This window comes from Battus philenor, unplaced genomic scaffold (assembly GCF_028537555.1).
Source record: "Battus philenor isolate CCGP_79_NKW_IND1 unplaced genomic scaffold, ilBatPhil1.0.hap1 SCAF_1, whole genome shotgun sequence".
Classification (NCBI taxonomy): domain Eukaryota; kingdom Metazoa; phylum Arthropoda; class Insecta; order Lepidoptera; family Papilionidae; genus Battus; species Battus philenor.
In genome coordinates, this window is record NW_027181661.1 from 11,874,408 (window position 1) to 11,892,589 (window position 18,182).

The window sequence follows — 18,182 nt, forward strand, 5'->3', positions numbered from 1 at the left end:
TCGGAAGAAGAAACTGAGTGCAATCACGGCTTTTACGGTAAACTTTTGTTATATTTTAAGATTTTACCTCTATGTACTAATTACATGTGTATCGATTGTTACTCGTTACCTTAATCGATGTAGAAGCTACATTTGAAGGTCCATTCGTTATCATCTATCTGCTAACCAGGGTGTCGCAATTGACGACACTATGTAAGCCAGAGAATAATTGGGCTCGTATTCGCGGAGGGGCTCGTGCTCACGGAGGGGCTCGTCCTCGCGGACAAAGCGAGTCCGATACAAGCACTTGGCGAAGAGACCAAGACTGATGCTACGTTTCGTAAAGTACTCTACGTTCTGGCAATTTTCTTAGGAAGCAAAGTAAAATGTTTATCTATTAGGATGTTGATGTGTGAAAACTTTCCCACTTCCATTTCATGTAGTGGTGATGATTGGATGTCAGCTCTTCCCCCGCAATAGCGCGTGTGCTTTGGGATTAGCCCCAGGTAACTCTACAAAGATATTATATTGTAAAAATAGGTTTAGAGATAAAATTAATCATCTCTTTATAATATAATAAAACTTCTTAAAAAAATTATCTGTATATTTGGATAATTTTGATAATTTATAATATTTGGAAACTGAATAAATAAAGGCAAAAATAATTCATAAACATTTATTTATAGCGCATTTCACTAAAGAAAGTTTAAAGTGTAGTTACAAACACCAAATCAAACTAGAATATGCAAAATATTTGCGATTTATTTTCATATTGTACTCTTTCATGTCAAAACTTAAAAACAGTTAACATGGTGTTTACATAAAAATAGTTAAATGTAATTAGTTGCCACAATTAAAATTACATTAGCCCAATTGTTGATTAGTTGTCCTATCTGATAAAATATACAACAAATAAAACATAATCCTAAATTACAATATCTACGATATTAAAAGTAACATAATTGATGAACTTTCATACCCCTAATAAAAAATTAAAGAGTAAAGGGATGCATTGTCACTAAAGTAAAAAAACATCCATATATTAAAATTAACATTTTTAAAATGTGTTTGAATGCAAATATAGTTATAGATAAAGCAATTGAACATGATGACATTAAATAAATTTTCACACAATAAATACTGATTTAAAACAATGTAGTAAAACTTTTTGAGGTATTTTAAATTAAATTTATTATTATGTGCAGAGGCCTGTGTCATCTTTTCAAGTTAATAATTATTATTTATTACTTAATAAAAATGCATGTAAAACATGTAAATGTAAATTGTGATATAATAGATATATGCAAATACATCACTTATTTAAATATTAAAAATATCCTAACTAGATTTTGATAAAAAGGTAGTATAAAAGATAACTATTCACTCTCTTACCATATAATTGTGATCTTAGCCAGGTATTTGCATTGTCTCTCAATAATCAGCTATGTTTTGTGATTGTTTCTAACACTATTCACTCTAAATGGACGTCATGTATAATAATATTGTACCGTACATTCGAGAAAAAGCATTCTGTGGATAAGTTAGTTCAAAATATGTTCTATCAATATTTAAGAATATTACTACTCACACTAGCAACTCAACGGTCGTTTTAAACAATGTAACAAATATTAATTGGAAATATTGCAAACAATACTTTTTAAACTAAATAATACAATAACAAAGAAATTGCATTAATTTAAGCTATGAAGCATATATACACATATGCATATATATAATTATTTACTGTTATTAATGTTTTTGAGTTTATTATACTCGGTGAATAAGTCTTGAATGTCTTTCAGAGATCTTTCTACTTGTTTCACGAAGTTAGTTGAACTCTGAAAAAAAAAATTATATAAGCATAGTTTATTTCATATCACGAGAAAGATAGAAATATACATATTTAACATCATATGTATCTGTATGTTGCAAAAGTATCTATATGTTCATTGTTGCTTATGGGGCAGTTTTTATCACTAACTTGGTATTCAATCTTTTATGTTTCATATCAGAGAGTTCTCCCTGTGAAGTTAAGAAAACTTTAGTGAACGTCAATTTTTAAATAATGAATACAGAGATTATGTTTTTGACATTCGTTTTAAAAAAAGTTCTACCGTTATAGGGCAGCTCTTCTTGCTAGACACGTGGAAGAATATGGTGTCTTCTCCAACAATGATGTAGGAGACACCATAACCGTCATCGGCCACTGGACCGAAACCTCCGCCTGCGCTAACGCATTTTGGATATTTTTTCATATCTAGCATACTGGTTTGTCCTGAAAATATAATTTGTAAATTTGGTGAGCCGACTTATGGTTTTATAATTACAATCATTGATTCATTTATGCGACATTCATAATTTCGATTTATTGTATTTTACTTTAAAAAATTACCTATTACTCTTTGAAATAAAACATACCATGAGGTGTTTGGCTTGTGGATAGTCGCCAGGGTTCGTTAAAAACTTCTTGTAGAAACGGCGAATCGAGTTCTAAGTACTTAGATACAACATAAAGGCAGAAGAGATGTCGATCAATCCCTCTACCGGCCATAGCGTCTTGATAGCCCAGCTGATGTCGCTGGCTTGCTTTCCTAAATAGCTCCAAGCGTTCTTCAACCTAAATTTGATAAAAAAAACTTGTAAATCTTTATATATTTTCTTGAATTTGTTTTCAGAGGATAGATACTTTGCAAATGGAAGGCAATTTTAAAATGTTAATAATATAAAACTTACAGTAGCATTAGGATCATCCATTGATCGAACCCAGGCTGTGCTTTCCACAGTGCAAGAGCGAACGGTTTCAGTGCGACCTTCGCGGAACAAACGAGTCATAGAAGCCTCGTACGTGAGGCAGAAACGACCCGCGTCCCGATAGTAAGACAGCTGGAGCAGTAGTTGGATGAAAGCATCTGGAGACACGCGACATTTCTTCATGAATCCTGAAAGGCAAACACGAAATGCACATGAGAACCTGAATACTTTTTAAAATAATTAGCGAATGGAGAAAGGCTTAGAATTGCTTGCGTCCTATTAATGTATGCGTAAACTAAAGAATTGGACGAACGAAAGGATTCCCTGAGGGGAAATATTTATATAAATAAGAGATTTTGATCTACGTAGATCACAATTTCTTTTAGTTTTTTGGTATAAAATTTGATTGGATTATATTTATTGGCATGGGAAAAATAACCAAGAATAGATGTCATCAAAATATACCAATTAGCGAAGAGTTTATTTTTAATATCAAACTGAGGAATGTAGCAATGAATTCTAGTGATTTTATTAACGTGAACGTACTTTTCTAAGATACATGTAATATATATATATATATATATATATATATATACACACACACACATATATGTATATATATATATATATTATAACTTAAGTAAACAGTGGTATTCAAAATTATATAATATGTTTTGGCATTAATTACTAACCTTTACCATACTGTGTATACATTAGTATTCTCAGATCTACATCGTTGAGAAGCTTCTGCGCGACATTGTAAGATACATCTATAGCTTTCATGAGCTCTTCTTTTTGCAAATCCCACTGCAATCTTATAGGGGGTGGTGGTGGAGTTTCAACTGTCCCATGAGTGTTACCTTCTGGTGTATACCTGAAAGTGTAATCAACTTATAAAATGAGTTCACCTATATTTGCTTGAAAAATAACAATAAATCTGTTCATTTTATATGTATGTTATAATTACCCATTCTGTAATTCAGACCAAATTACATATTCCCAAAGGTGTCCCATCACAGGAGCGTCGGCCCTGGAGCATAGTACAAGTTACAAATATATATTGATGTAGTTTAAACTTTTTTTGTTTTACTAACAGTCAAAACATCCAACCTTTAAATGTTCGTTATTCTTTGAACTTTCACCTTGAATTTGTTATAATATAGATTAATGATTTAATTTTGTTTTTATCCTAATTAAAAATGCAGTAACACGACTTGCATAGTTGCTATTATCAAATCGTAAGAGTTTTTATTTCCCATCATGATAATGTGAAGCCCCACAAGTTTTTGCCATTCGCCTAAAATTATTGGAACTGAGTTGTTATGGTTTGTCACATCTACCTTATAACATTGACCTTGCACCCTCGGATTACCATTTATTTGTTCTATTCAAAACATCTTAAATGGTAAAGTTTTTAACAGTGCTGATTATGTCAGATCACATTTAATTCTGGTTTTTTATTAACAAAGATCAGTAATTTTACGAAAGAGGAATTTTGATATTGCAGAAAGATGGCAAAAGGTCATCGATATAATAAAGGACCTAGTTAACTGAAAAAAGATATATTTTTAAACAGAAATTTTGGGCTTTTTTTCTTATTTTAAATTCGCAATCAGTTGTCAACCCAATGTAAAATTTTATTACATGTTTAACAACAAATACTATTAATGAAAAATGTAAATATAATCATCAAATTTACTTACCAGGTATGTTCAGTATTGAAGCCAACCTGCAATAAATAAATACAAGAGTAATTTAAACATGTTTCAATAAAAATATTATGTAGTTTAACAAATTTCTGCTTATTGAAATTAACATTTCTTATTGTTATTACAATACTAAGTTAGCATTAGGTGAAATTTGTAAGCTAATGCAAGGTAGAAAAAAGTACTTACAAAACCATTGCTGCTAAAGCAAAGGTTAAATGATTTGTCAAACCAACGGTCGTGACCTTGACCATGCAGCAATACGCGGCAGTACTCGTCCAGCGAGCGTGGATCCTTTTCATCATATCCATACTCTTTATCGTCTGTGATCAATTGTTACCATTTAAAAACTATAACTACTAAGGCAATGGTTAAATAATTTTATTTTATTAAAGTAAATCTTACCTAAGCAGACATTGAAGGCAGCACGTTCAATGCAATGTAGGGACGTGCGGTTGTGTCCACGATTGAACCAAGTCTGTCGTATGTGGGCCCAATGCGATCGTTCCCCGGCTGTAAGGGCTGCCAGCTGCTCCTCCCCGACCACCGGTTCTGATTTATCTCTCAGGATTTGCTCGATCTGGCTATTGGTATTATAAAAAACTCAATTTCAGTTCAACTGAAACTAAACGTACTGGCAACCTGTGAATGGATCTTTAGTCTTAGATAATTCAATGTGCACATAGGATAATTTTCAGCAACTGGTTGAATATGTCATGAGAAGTATGCGAGAAGAGCCCAATTCGACAGAAACTTGAATATGATTAAGCTCTCCTATAACCGTATTCTTCTTCTTAAAATTACGATGGTTCCAAAAGCGCTTTGATCTCAAAAGAGCCTACAATAAGCTCAGTTTTCGTTTTTATTTTCTCATAACTCATACAATATCCTTAATCTAATTTCTACATTTATCTTATCTAAGCGTTTGTTGTACGTAAAATTAAATACAGAGACTTTTACAAATCTCTTACAAAATTCTTTATGGGACGATTAAGGCTTTGCTTTGTGTTGCCACCTACTACAATCTATTTGAAGAAGGGGAAGCAGGTCAGAACGATTACTACTACCTTATTTTTAATCAGAATAGATGTTTATAAATAATAATTTTTAATCTTTTGCAAATTGTTCAAAGAGATTACTTTTAACATTTCATTTACTATCCAAATTTGGAATAAGGGATTTCAAACCACTAAGGTGTTTTGCTCTCATTTTCTGTTTTCAATTGGTAATAATATTAGTTTTAAAGGACATCAATATCGGTTGGTGCATCAAATATTTGCTGCAAAAGTGCTAGCATGCGTTTTATTGTTGCCATCTATTTGGATGCTGTTAAACATTATTACAAGCAACTTTAGACTCTAGCAATGAACACAGACACTCATATGGTGTTTTCATTTTTATTTTTCTAAGCATGTATGTAAATTTTATAAAACACTATTACTCATACAAAATAGTTCCGTTTTTTTAGTAATGTATTTAGTTTACCTTATATAAAAGTTTAAAAGTAAAACATTCATATTATTTTCTTCAAAATCTAAATGCTATGATTTATATAACAACAAAAATCGTTTAGTTAATAATTATAGTCAAAACTGTTTTAAACGAAGTTGTTAACGTAATGAGTATATTTATTGTTCTTTCATCTATATACACCATTTTCCTGTGTTCATAAACATAATGCGGAAACGTAACTATGATTAATATTACGATAATAGATTTAAGCCATGTGTTAATTACAATAACAACTATTAGAATATTTTGCTTGTGGTTTAGCAAATAATGAAATATTTAATGGGATCAATTATGTTACAATATTTTGGTTAAATGGCTGCTGGGGTAATAGATTCTTATATTTTCAGGTTACAAGCCATATGAATTAAGTTATTTGGTTAATAACAATTGACCAGTTATCTAATCTGATTTATTTAATTGTTTTTATCACGTAGATAAAGAGACCCATGAAACTAGATCCGTTGTCATATAATTATTTAAAAGAACCTACATTAAATTAATCCCTTAATAATCTATGTTCAATTAGGTCACTGTGTAACGTTTATTTTTTATTATATAGGCATTATACTCACGCTTGTATTTCTGCAGGATTAAGCAACCTTCCCCGCGAGTAGACCATGAGCTTGAAGTAGCGTCCCTTGTGATATACTGTGACGTGGGTGGAATCTTCGTAGTGAACCACCTTGTCTGTCTCTACCCCAGGTACTCGCACGGTATTAAACAGACGCTCATACTGCCATGAACAAAGCGGGACCATACCTTGAAGCATTATCTAGAAAAAAAGGAATAGTAGCATATTTTAGAATGTATTTGATCATGAAATGAAAATTGATTGTTGAAATGAATTGATTGATTGAAATGAAAATTGATGAATTGATTATGAAAATTGAAAATAAGAAAGGACCAATATCTAGCCACCTCCGCACATGCAGTGGTTGTCGTTGTTACACAGATTAGTGCTAAACACCGACTCGGTGTTTAGCACTAATCTGTGTAACAACTCCTGAAGATGCCCCGTGGAGGGGTGAAACACGTGTTGAGTGAATTTACGGTGGCGGTTGTGTAGTTGGCATTGTCTGTCGCATGCGCATTTACGAGCGGGCTGGCGGGCGGTGCACTTTCATGCACGACAACCACTGCATGTGCGGAGGTGGCTAGATATTGGTCCTTTCTTATTTAGGATGGACTTCCGCAATGTAACGCCTGAATCCATTAAATATGAAAATTGATGTCTAGATAATCATGTAAACGACTATTAAAGAGTCCATATGCAATTCTAGTTGAGATCTCCTAATTATAAATATATACTCTTTAGCCCATACTTATAAATTCTTTAAATATTTGTAACCTCATTAGATATGGCTATGAGGACAAAAAAAACACCTTGTCGTTCTGTTTTGTCACAAAAATGATTATCAGTGATTGTGTCAATTTGTTGTATAATGATTATTGTCTTTCATCAATCATAATTTTAAGTGTTTTATCTATCAGGTACTTTATTTTGTAATGAAAATTCCAACACCTTTATTCATATCAGACAATAGACGTCCCTTGCAAGGCATAGGCTTTCCCCAAAGATCGCCATGATCGCGACCACGGGGCCTGTGCTGCCTGCATTCAGCGACTTTCGGCGAACTTGATTCTGTCGTCGGGCCACCTAGCCCATGGTAATTATCATTTCAGCCGATAGAAGTACACTACATGGCATAGGCCTTACCCAAAGATGGCCACAGTGGCCAGTCTTGCTCCGCCCTCATTCACGACTTTCTGCGACTTTATCTTTGGTGGTCCACAGATTAGTGGTCTTCACTTAAGAAAGTTTCATTCCCAATTGCTATGATAATAGAAACAAGCAACTATGTTTATAATAATTTAAAGTTAATAATCACCGGTTCTAATTCTTGTCTTTCGATCAGCCTGCGAAACTGGAGACAAAAATGGATAATGGCTCCGGCTCTTGCAGCTTGGCACTTAGTAGGTCGGAGGAGTATAGCATCGGTTCCATAAAAGTTTGAATTCACCATTAAAGGGGACCTGCCACGTAGGTAGACATATTCCTCCCACCAATCCGACACGTAATTGCTTGACCACCTATTAATTTTAAAAACATTTTTATTCTTTATTTTTGTCGACCTTTATTGTGCAAAATCTTAAACTGGTTAGGAAACCTTTCTAAAATATACCTTAAAACAACCTTGATTAACAATTTATAAAAATGATCGATGAAAAAATCCAGTCGATTATGTATATCGCTGAGATAAAAAATAGTTAGATTCTATAATATAATATCATATTAATTCCCCAACTGTTACCATTTTTTTAATTATTGTTTTTTTTTTTATAATTTTAAAATAAAAAAGGCCTCAGAAAAAGGACAAATCATTGCGCATATTATACTACACTTTGTGATATTGATTCGACGTTGTTACTTGGCATGAACTAATAACAACAATAATGAAAATACCAATATTATCTTAATTTAACTACAACTTAACAGCGTAACTTATGTTTATGACTTAAATACACAATTGTAGAAGAACATGACTTGTCACATTAATCACACGTTAATATTTCGAATAAAGTATTCGTTTAATTTTAATATGAAAAATAGTGAACCTTATTTTATAAATACAGCCACATTATTCAAGATATTTACTATTAAATGTCACTGATAAAATATGATATCAAATGTAGTTTAATATAAAAAAAGTAATAGAATATGAAAAAATTTGCATGCATTTCACATTATTATTATATAATAAATAATATTACCATGATTTTAAAACAAGATATCTCTGCAACTTTACTGCAATCGTCTCTTCGAACTCTCTGGCCAGTTTTTCAACCCTCTTATAATTTTCGTCATCTAATAATGGACGGACACTAATCAGGTACTGAAACGTAATGATTTTTATGTTATTATTATATATGCCATACATACATTTTAAAATGAAAAGTAGGTGAAAACCGCTCAACGTGCCATGGTGAGGGCTACTCGGGATTTCTCAACGAGATAGAATTAGTAATGAGGAGATCCGTAGATGAACGAAAATAGCCGATATAGACACTACATAGCGCGCAGAACAGATGGTCAATGGGGTTTGAAGTGGAGACCACGGGTCAGCAAGCGCAGCGCAGGATGTCCACCCACAAGGTGGATGAACGACCTTGTTAAGGTCATCTATACACCGTGTCGGTCGAGATAGGTCGCTTTCGACTGGTTCCAATGTAAGACTATGGGGAAGGCTTATGTCCCGCAGTGAACGTCTGGAAAGACGATGATGACGAAAGTGAAATGAAATATATTTAGTAAAACCATTTTCAAAACCTATATGTTTACCTTGATATTTTCCATCTTGATATTTAAATAAAATATCGTTTGAACGTTTATCAATTCGTTATAAAAATACTTAAAAATCCGTATTATTTACGATATTTATGAAACAAAACTTTCAAACAGTTTAATCATCTATTCTTTTATATACAACAATTATATAAATCATTACTCACCCTTTTCATAGTATCTTTAACCGAAGGCAATGGAAGTCTGGGCAAAGAGCCCTGGAAACTGTAAAGCCTGGGTTTGTTCCACCCTGAGAGAACTTTCACAACACTGGCCCACAGCATGGTTTTAATAGATATCTTAGATCCGGGTGCACGAGATTCATACATCCATCCCTACGAAAATAGGGACTAAAAAATCTTGCTAACAAATTTAAACAGAGTATAAAAATGCGATATTAAACGTTATTAAATAAATAATTCCAAGGCCGAGCCAGAGAGCGTAACGAAAATAAATAAAATGCTTTACCTTGTACATGAGTAAAACTTTAAGCAGATACCGCATCAGAAATATAACGGACAACCACATAGTCAGAGCTGCCAACAAGCAAGCAATTACTTGCCACATCGTAGAGGTTCTAAATAAGAAACACTATATTTAAATTCTAAAACTAGTATTTGGGAATTTTAGCAACTGGAAGAAAGCAGGAAAGGCGTTAAAATCACTAAAAATATTAATTAAAATAATTGTTTACCCGGGTAATACCGTGCAAGCCTTTTGGACCAAACCAAAAGGTATATTGAAACCGCCAAAGTGTGTTGCCACAAGTAATGCCCACAAAAAGTAAAGCGATTGAAGGTGTCCCGGATAAACTCCATTGCTTATACTGTTCTGAAATCAAATAAGTTTATTAAAATATTTTTACTCATTTCTGGGTAATACATTTATTTTTACCATAATAAAATGAATTTGAAGTTTTTAATTAATAACTGCATGTTACAATGACCACTTAAATATTTTTTTACAAGACAAGGTTTTTTTCGAATTCATTTTGGATTGTATTTAAATGTCAAGTGTAAAATCATTTAGGAAAAAATGTTTACTATTAGGGTACAAAAATATAAAATGTTATTGTAAATACCGTGTTTAAAGACACTTCTTTCCTTTTTATGTCTGGCTAGCAACCTTCACGTATCTACTATGCAGTGCCAATATGAATTGTCAACTGCAGCAACAAATAATCCAGTTACGGCAAAAATCAAATTACAAGAATAACATAAAAACTTTTTTTTTTAAATATTTTAGTTTTAATCAGTCTTATAAATATTTAGCCAGTCTCTTTATTCAGTCCAGATTCATATTGAAAATATCTTTATTACAGTAAGCATTTATATGCACTTTTGAATTATCAATATTTTAATATTATAAAAAGTAAGGTACCACCGGCTAGGAATGCAAATCTGCTGAAAAGAGTCGACGAGAATCTGGACTGTATTATATGACCATGCAAATGAGTTAACAAACCAACTGCTACGCATTTTCATTAACTAAAAACTCTTGAATTAGCATTCATATCATAGCTAATATAATCAATTTAAAAATATAATTTTAATTTTAGATTTTAAACTGAGAATAGTGACACTATGACCCCGTGAAGGATTGGTTAACTTTTTGAACACGAAATTTAGGGTTTTATTGTACTTCTCAATGATTATTTGAAGTAAATTAACTAAGCGTAGCTTAATTTAGTATATATGACTGTCTCTTTTGACTATATATTTATGAATATTATTATATTGTCAAGAGTTTACAGATAAAAATGTATTTGAATATTTTTTTTAACTATGAACTATTTGGATAACATTTTCTTAAGTCCAATCATATCGTTATATCGTATTAAATAGATATTACCGTATTAGCATAGATTAGTTTCTGTCGGTATTATTTGCGTAATTTTTTTTCTTCTAGAGACAGGCAAATATTTTAACGATAATATCCTTTGATATTGATCAGTAACCCAAAAGTTTATATAAAGTTGTTACATGTTAATCGAATAACATGAAACGCAACGATTTCATCGTTTTATCTAAATGGGTATTACTGTTTTATTTGATAAAATACATAAATATTATCTATTAATTCTTATAATAACCGGAATAACTTTAATTTAGCCGAGTAACATTGTAATCAAGCTCTAAGCAAATAAAAATTATGGAAATCAAATTAATCGATAAAATTTAGAACGCTTACTTACGAGTAAACGAATATTATATCATCATCAGACTCACCCATAAAACACGTGCATCCCTAAACTTGTTGTAAAAATCATATATCTGTTTAACAATACAATAAGCGGCAAATTATTTTGATAAGGGATTTTAGGAATCCATAGAACATCTGACCCGCAAAATATGAATAATGATGAGTGTATAAAATTATACGTTTGTCAGTCTTGTTTTGACTCCCGTGAGAAGAACCTTTAAGTGTTTTTAATTTGGAACTAGAGACAGTTTGTAATACGAAATATCGAAACAATGACAGCTTAACATAAAATTTTGTCGAAATGTACTGTAATCAAAAACTCAAAGGTTTACGGAGACTGGTTTTCAAGTCAATAAAATGAAAACGGCTATAAGTCGTTACCCTACTAATCGCCAAAACTTACTCCGTGATTTACTGAAACAATATTCTCAGCTCATTGCAGTTTTATTAGGTCGCGGATTGTAAGAAGACTGACTGAAATTGGCTTAAAAGTCTGCAAGGTCGGAAGGAAACCTTGGTTACGGGCATATATATGTATATATAAGTTAATTCTAAAAAAATGCATTACAATTTTTAGATGCAGCAAAAAAATACGAAAGAAAAAATTTAACTAACATCTGTCATTACATAACAGTAAAAAAACCTGCCACTCGCATATTAGACACACGGCAAGTTGACCTTCACAGTCGCTACTACCGGGATAAATTAATTAATAAATCGTCGGTCTTGACATAGCGATAGTCCCCTAAACAGATATATAGTCTAATGATATATATTCGTCGCAAAATTTTATGTTATTTAGAGACAAAATGTGAACGTAAATATTTAAATAGTCTAAGTAATGCGAAAGCTTCGGACGGAGGTCTAATCTGTTGACTTATTAATTTTAAAATAATCATAGATAATACACACAGACGTTAACGATCTTTAATATTGTTTTCTGAGACCACCACCAATCTATGTGTATCTAAATCCCTGTATGATTACTGCGGAGTTCAAAGAGTTTTTAGCAGTTAGAAATATGTATCAATAATTTAATTTTACTAATTCCGAAATGTTACATGCATAACATGCGCATACATATGGTATCTTTAAATTTATCCGGCTAGTGCACATTGCATTATTATTATATATATTTGGTCTATTTGTAAGCCTAGTTTTTTTGATGTAACACGTTATAAGGCCTTTAAATTCTGGAATAGACCGCAGGTACGTGTTCTAGCACAGCGTAGTAGGACCATGCACAAGATGGACAAATTTTATCTTTTTAAAATTTATGAAAGACGGTGGATGCAGGCTACTGTGCATCCGGGTCTATTGGAAATCTAAAAGGAAAGCCTACGTCTATGAATAGACACCCTATAGCCGAAAATGAGGACGATGATGATTTGCAAAATTTATAACGGGATGACAAAGATGTATTTGTTCGTGGCGATCAAGTTATTTTGCTTAACCTAAGCTTATCAGTATAAGGACAGTTTTTTTTAAATATTTAATAATAGTAAGAAGACGTGGTACATGCAACAAAAAAAAAAAATAAAAAAAAAAATATTTTTAAATCTGTCCCGATTCAGAGTCTGACATTTTATTATTTACTAATAAATAATGTTTAATATTATTGTAGCTGATTTACCAAAAATATCAGTAATAATTTACAATAACAATTATTATTACGACGAAAATTAAAAAGGTAATAAACATTGTTACTTAACTAACCCTAAATCGTGCCAACCGCTTCTTCCAGGACCTTAGACCAGATTCCCACACCAAGTAAAGAACCTCTCGATCAAAGTTTACGTCCCATCCGTCGTGCGTGATTGCGAAGGAAAACGCAACCGCCGAGTGCGCTTCCGCCATTTTGATGTGTGACTATAACCTGTTTGAAAATAGAAATATAGCATCTTTAATTCAACAAATTGAAATATGCTATCTATACAACTCAGTAATTTATAAATCAATCTCATTGAAAAGTTAAAATGTTAAAAGTTTCGAAATATGAATAAAAACAAGCTGTTAAACCTGGAGCAAAAAATTCACTCGCTTCGCCAATTTCTGAGACGACTAAAATAGAAGGGTCAAGGAGATTAGATGGTTTTGTTTTTCACTGAACACAAAATCCCGTTTACACATGAATATAGTCGTCATAGAGATATTGCATATTTTCGGTTATTAATTAATATATATAAAAAGGAACTAATTTATAAAATTAATGAAAAAAGTTTAGTAACATATATAATAATAAATAAAAATAAAACAATAATAATATATATAACATAAATATTAGCGCAACACGCGACTTAACATTGTCGATTAATTAATAAGTGCTGAAAAAAATAATTTAATTCTAAATAATAGCAATAGAGCAAACATTCGCTAATGCTTTCTGTTCAACGGTATCGTCATGGTATACAAGTTTAATGATTTAAAAGTACAATATATTTTTATAAATAAAAAACCAACTAAATCAAATTTTCCATGAATCACGTCAAGATTTTAACCGATTTAACCAGGTAGCTATACTTCTAGATTTCTCGGCGAGATCGAATCAGACGAAGAGATCCGTAGAGTGGAGACCACGAATCGGCTAGCCCAACGTCGGACGTGCACATGGTGGACAACCTTATTAATATCGAAAGACATTTATTATTGACATTTAGCGCAGATTTTTCACGAGTGCACTCTCGGAAACCTAGGTTTCGACTGTTACATTATTTTGACAGTTTAAAAAGCCGTCAAGTTCCATAGATTAATTGGTAGCTCGGGTTATCGGTTGTTGCGAAAAGCGTTGAGCATTCTTATTGAATACAAAAGAGACCAAGTTCACCTCCACGGGTTGTTATTTACAAAAAATAATTAGTATTAGATTATACAGTTAACAGCATGCTACCGTCGGGAGAACACAGTTTTACAGAACATGTTACCAGATATAACATCACGTATCTTTGGTTTGATGCGCTGTCGCAAATACCTATATAGTCCGTTCTTCAGCGAAGACAGCCTGCTATACTGTAAGGTATATAATATACGATGGTTCTTATGAGAAGGCTCAAGGCCACCCAGAAAGCAATAGAGCTTTTCTGAAATCGAATCAGAAATGAAAAGAATCGTAGAACAAAAGTCACCGACGTAGCTCGAAAAGTTACTCGTCTGTAGTTGGGGTGGGCGGGGTACATCGCTCCTGCAGATGACGGTCGTTGAGGCTAAAAGGTTTTCGACCACTTTAGGTGAAACAATGATATAGTCAAGGTCGCGAAAAGTCGCTGGATGCGGCAAGCGCAGCACCGGTCATAATGGCGAACTCTTAATATAGTTCTATTAAAAGTATTTATTGTATTGAGTTACATGATGTTAATTTTTCTGTGGTTTCACCAATGTGTTTACGCTTTACGTTTTATTATATAGTTTATTATAAGCTGATTACAGTAATTCGGGCACACATGCTTCAGAATTGGCGGGTTGTCCGTGAAGTCGTGTTGTATATTAATGAAGTTATATAATATTGTATCATATTCTATCATTCCGTTATATCTTATCTCACGTCTTCTTGTTGTATAGGTAAATGTTATATGTGTGCTTTGTTTTAAAATGAGCCTTATTAATCGCGTCGTATGATAATGCTCGCTCTCAGTTAGCAAAGACATTATTGGCTTTATTCGATAACCAGAACTTATCACACAATCAGAATCTTTATTTATTTTATTATTTATTTTACTTACTGAACTACGTGTCAAGTTAGAACGTGAAAAAACTTTGCTTCTTGTTATCTTTTTACTGTAAAGTTTAAGCTATAGTTCTTTTTCAGATGTCATGGAGAAGAACCATAAGCAATGTGTTCTGTAGTGGCGTTTTCGTACAAGCACATCAACATCTGGATCTAAACGACCTGGCACCTTAGAGAGGCTGCAGCATAGTCTAAGTTTCAACCGAATCGAACATAAGTTTATTTAGTCTAATAATATTATTTACAGCGCTCTTTAATCAGAGATCTGATAAAGTTTTCATTGTTTGACGGAAGGAAACAGACATATTAAAATTCGTATTATCTTTCAAATAGGCATTTACACGCCTTTTTGAATCGTGATTTACTTCAACATTATAAGTAGTAAGCTGCTTCAGGCTCAGGATGCTGATCTGACGGCCAAAAACTCTACATTTACTGTTTTTAAATAAAATTTAACAATATTTGACGTACACATTATGATATCAAGTAAGTAATTGATTCAACAAATCGGGTTTCACTTTTCGATCTCTTCCAAAAAGACTTGCTATATTTAAAATTAAAAGTATATTATTAATATATAAATAATATATAAGTTTTATATATTTTTTATATATTAATGATATACTTTTAATTTTAAATTTCATCTTATAGCAGACACGTCATCCTCTACGGGCGTTTACAGAAGAGATCTAGGTGCTAAATAGTATTTAGAACACGATACGACCACACACGTGTATTGATAGAAATCGTATTGTATAATAAATTATCTCGGCCACAATTCACCGCATCGTCTGAACGTAATGTATATATAAACATATAAAAGCAGGAAATACTTAATGCATTCGTGACATGACGCGCTAATCACGCAGATTAATGTGGCTCTTACGAGCGCGAAAGACGATAAAACTTTAGTGAGAGTTTCCAGGATAAACATGATTGCATTCGAATCGTCGCAGATTAAAAGTAATGTTTATCTATATATATCTAAAAACAAGAGATTTCAATTTCGCAGAGTCGATGTCAGCTAAGATTATGTATTTTACTAATTTCCACCCGCAAAGCGGATTGGGAGGGCGATGAACACAAGCTTATTTTCAAACTGTAACTCTTATAGGTTTAAAACTTGGCTTAAAAATGTTTTTGGTATGTTAAAACAGTTAGAAATAAATTTTGTGAAATTATATTCACAAAAGGCAGTGCAGTGCGGGTTACGGCGCAGCGGTTTACGGGGTTGCGGCGAAGCGGGCGGTGAACATTTAGTTACAGCTGCTTAATTCGTTTCCATATTTAAGATTTGTTGGAGCTGGAACTGATTGTCTCGTAGTTGTACATTTTTATCATGATTTTTTACTAAGTCTAAATAACTTGTACATTTGCAAAAATGCGTTTTACCTCAAAAACTAATAGGTCTATATTAATTGAATTAAAATTTGAAGCATCATTAAAAATTATATTTTTAAAACTTAATCTTCATCGTATCATCAATCTTAATCTTACTGTTTTAATTTTCGGACACAAGTTTGGTAATTATTACGTTTAATTAAAACGAATAATTACCTAATCTTTTATGCCATCTGATAAATATTGGATAAAGGAATATGGCATATTATCAAGTATTTAAAGTAAAGACCTGTATCTTAGACAAAGTTGTCGGTTACTTTGATCATCGATCAGTACATATACGGATTCATCAAATATACATGAACAACAGAATTATACAGTCTTCATTTAATAACGATTTCGGTAGGCCGAAGCGAAATTAGAATTTTTCCTTAATTAACTTTAACTTGTGTAATAGTCGTTTAAGAATTTATTATTACCATTACTAACAATGTTTTTAAAAATGGATATGTAATCACCTGCTTGAGTGCTATATAGTAATAGTAATTAATTAAATTAATACTAGTACTACATAGTTATTAGTTTGAAAATCATACAAATGAAAATTACATAGCCTAAACCAAACATATTCATTAAATAAAGATTTATTAGTATTAAAATAACATAGGTATTGAAAAAATTAGAAAAAAAAAGAATTAGATGAAAGAGAAATCGCTTCTATGAGTTAAACATTCGTCCATATACAAAGTTCGCAATAGCGCACGCACACACGCTTCGCTGGTATCAAAGTCTAAACTGAGCGCTACAGTACACTATAGATATATACGTGGACTTTAAAACTTATTTAAATTGCTTTTTGAATGTAAGAATAGTGTACAATAAAATTTAGTGATTGATTTGATTTAAATAATATTTTAAAATATAATCAAGATATCTAACATGTCTAAAAATAAATTATATAAAAAATGTCAAATAATCTTACCTTCCTTTTAAGTGCAGAAATACAACCGTAACAGCAATGTGTCTCTAACACGACAATACGTTATGTAGTCGTTAGGTACTGCTTATAACAGTACCTTTTTGGTTATTATTTATATGCCACTTTTTATCATCGTGATATGAGTATTTATTACTTTTATAACTTAACTTGCATGTATATAAAGCGTTAAGATCTATAGAAACCAATAACGAAATATTAACAAAAAATAAAAAAAATAATAAGTAACTCTGAACTCGATCCGAACAACTAATTAATAACTGCTAGAGTAGAGCAAACGTCTAGCGAGGTCGTGTTCGACAAGTGTTGCCTCATTTTATTTTTTCCTAAATGAACATCAACGTCTACACAAATATATACAATACATTATTGTAAATCATGCAAAAAACTTATCCAAACATTAACACAATATTTTTATTTAAATTAGATACAAGATTTTATTTACAAACAAAATATGTTTAAAGCAACAGACATTAATTTTTATTTAACGTGAATATAACAAATATAGGTATTGTTTTGCTTTAGTTAGATTGATATTTAAACGAGAAAAGTGTTTAATACTACTTTACGTTATTTTTACGTTTTATGGTCTATGGAACCATTATAACTCATTGTGGCAAAAAAAGAAAA

At 31.9% G+C, this 18,182-nt stretch overlaps 1 protein-coding gene across 1 annotated transcript; it reads right to left on the reverse strand.

Moving 5' to 3' along the window:
* Positions 1 to 672: 672 nt before the first annotated feature.
* whd (carnitine O-palmitoyltransferase whd) lies at positions 673 to 17,812 on the reverse strand. The gene is made up of 17 exons (XM_068761562.1): positions 17,538 to 17,812; positions 13,210 to 13,369; positions 9,986 to 10,122; positions 9,760 to 9,868; positions 9,459 to 9,626; positions 8,721 to 8,842; positions 7,838 to 8,039; positions 6,521 to 6,720; positions 4,842 to 5,020; positions 4,626 to 4,759; positions 4,434 to 4,459; positions 3,698 to 3,760; positions 3,423 to 3,604; positions 2,713 to 2,918; positions 2,398 to 2,596; positions 2,094 to 2,254; positions 673 to 1,817 (listed from the first exon to the last, which is right to left on the reverse strand). Exons 2-17 carry the CDS (start codon positions 13,348 to 13,350, stop codon positions 1,716 to 1,718), a joined length of 2,331 nt encoding a protein of 776 aa, XP_068617663.1. The 5' UTR covers positions 13,351 to 13,369; positions 17,538 to 17,812; the 3' UTR covers positions 673 to 1,715.
* Between the last annotated feature and the right edge of the window lie 370 nt (positions 17,813 to 18,182).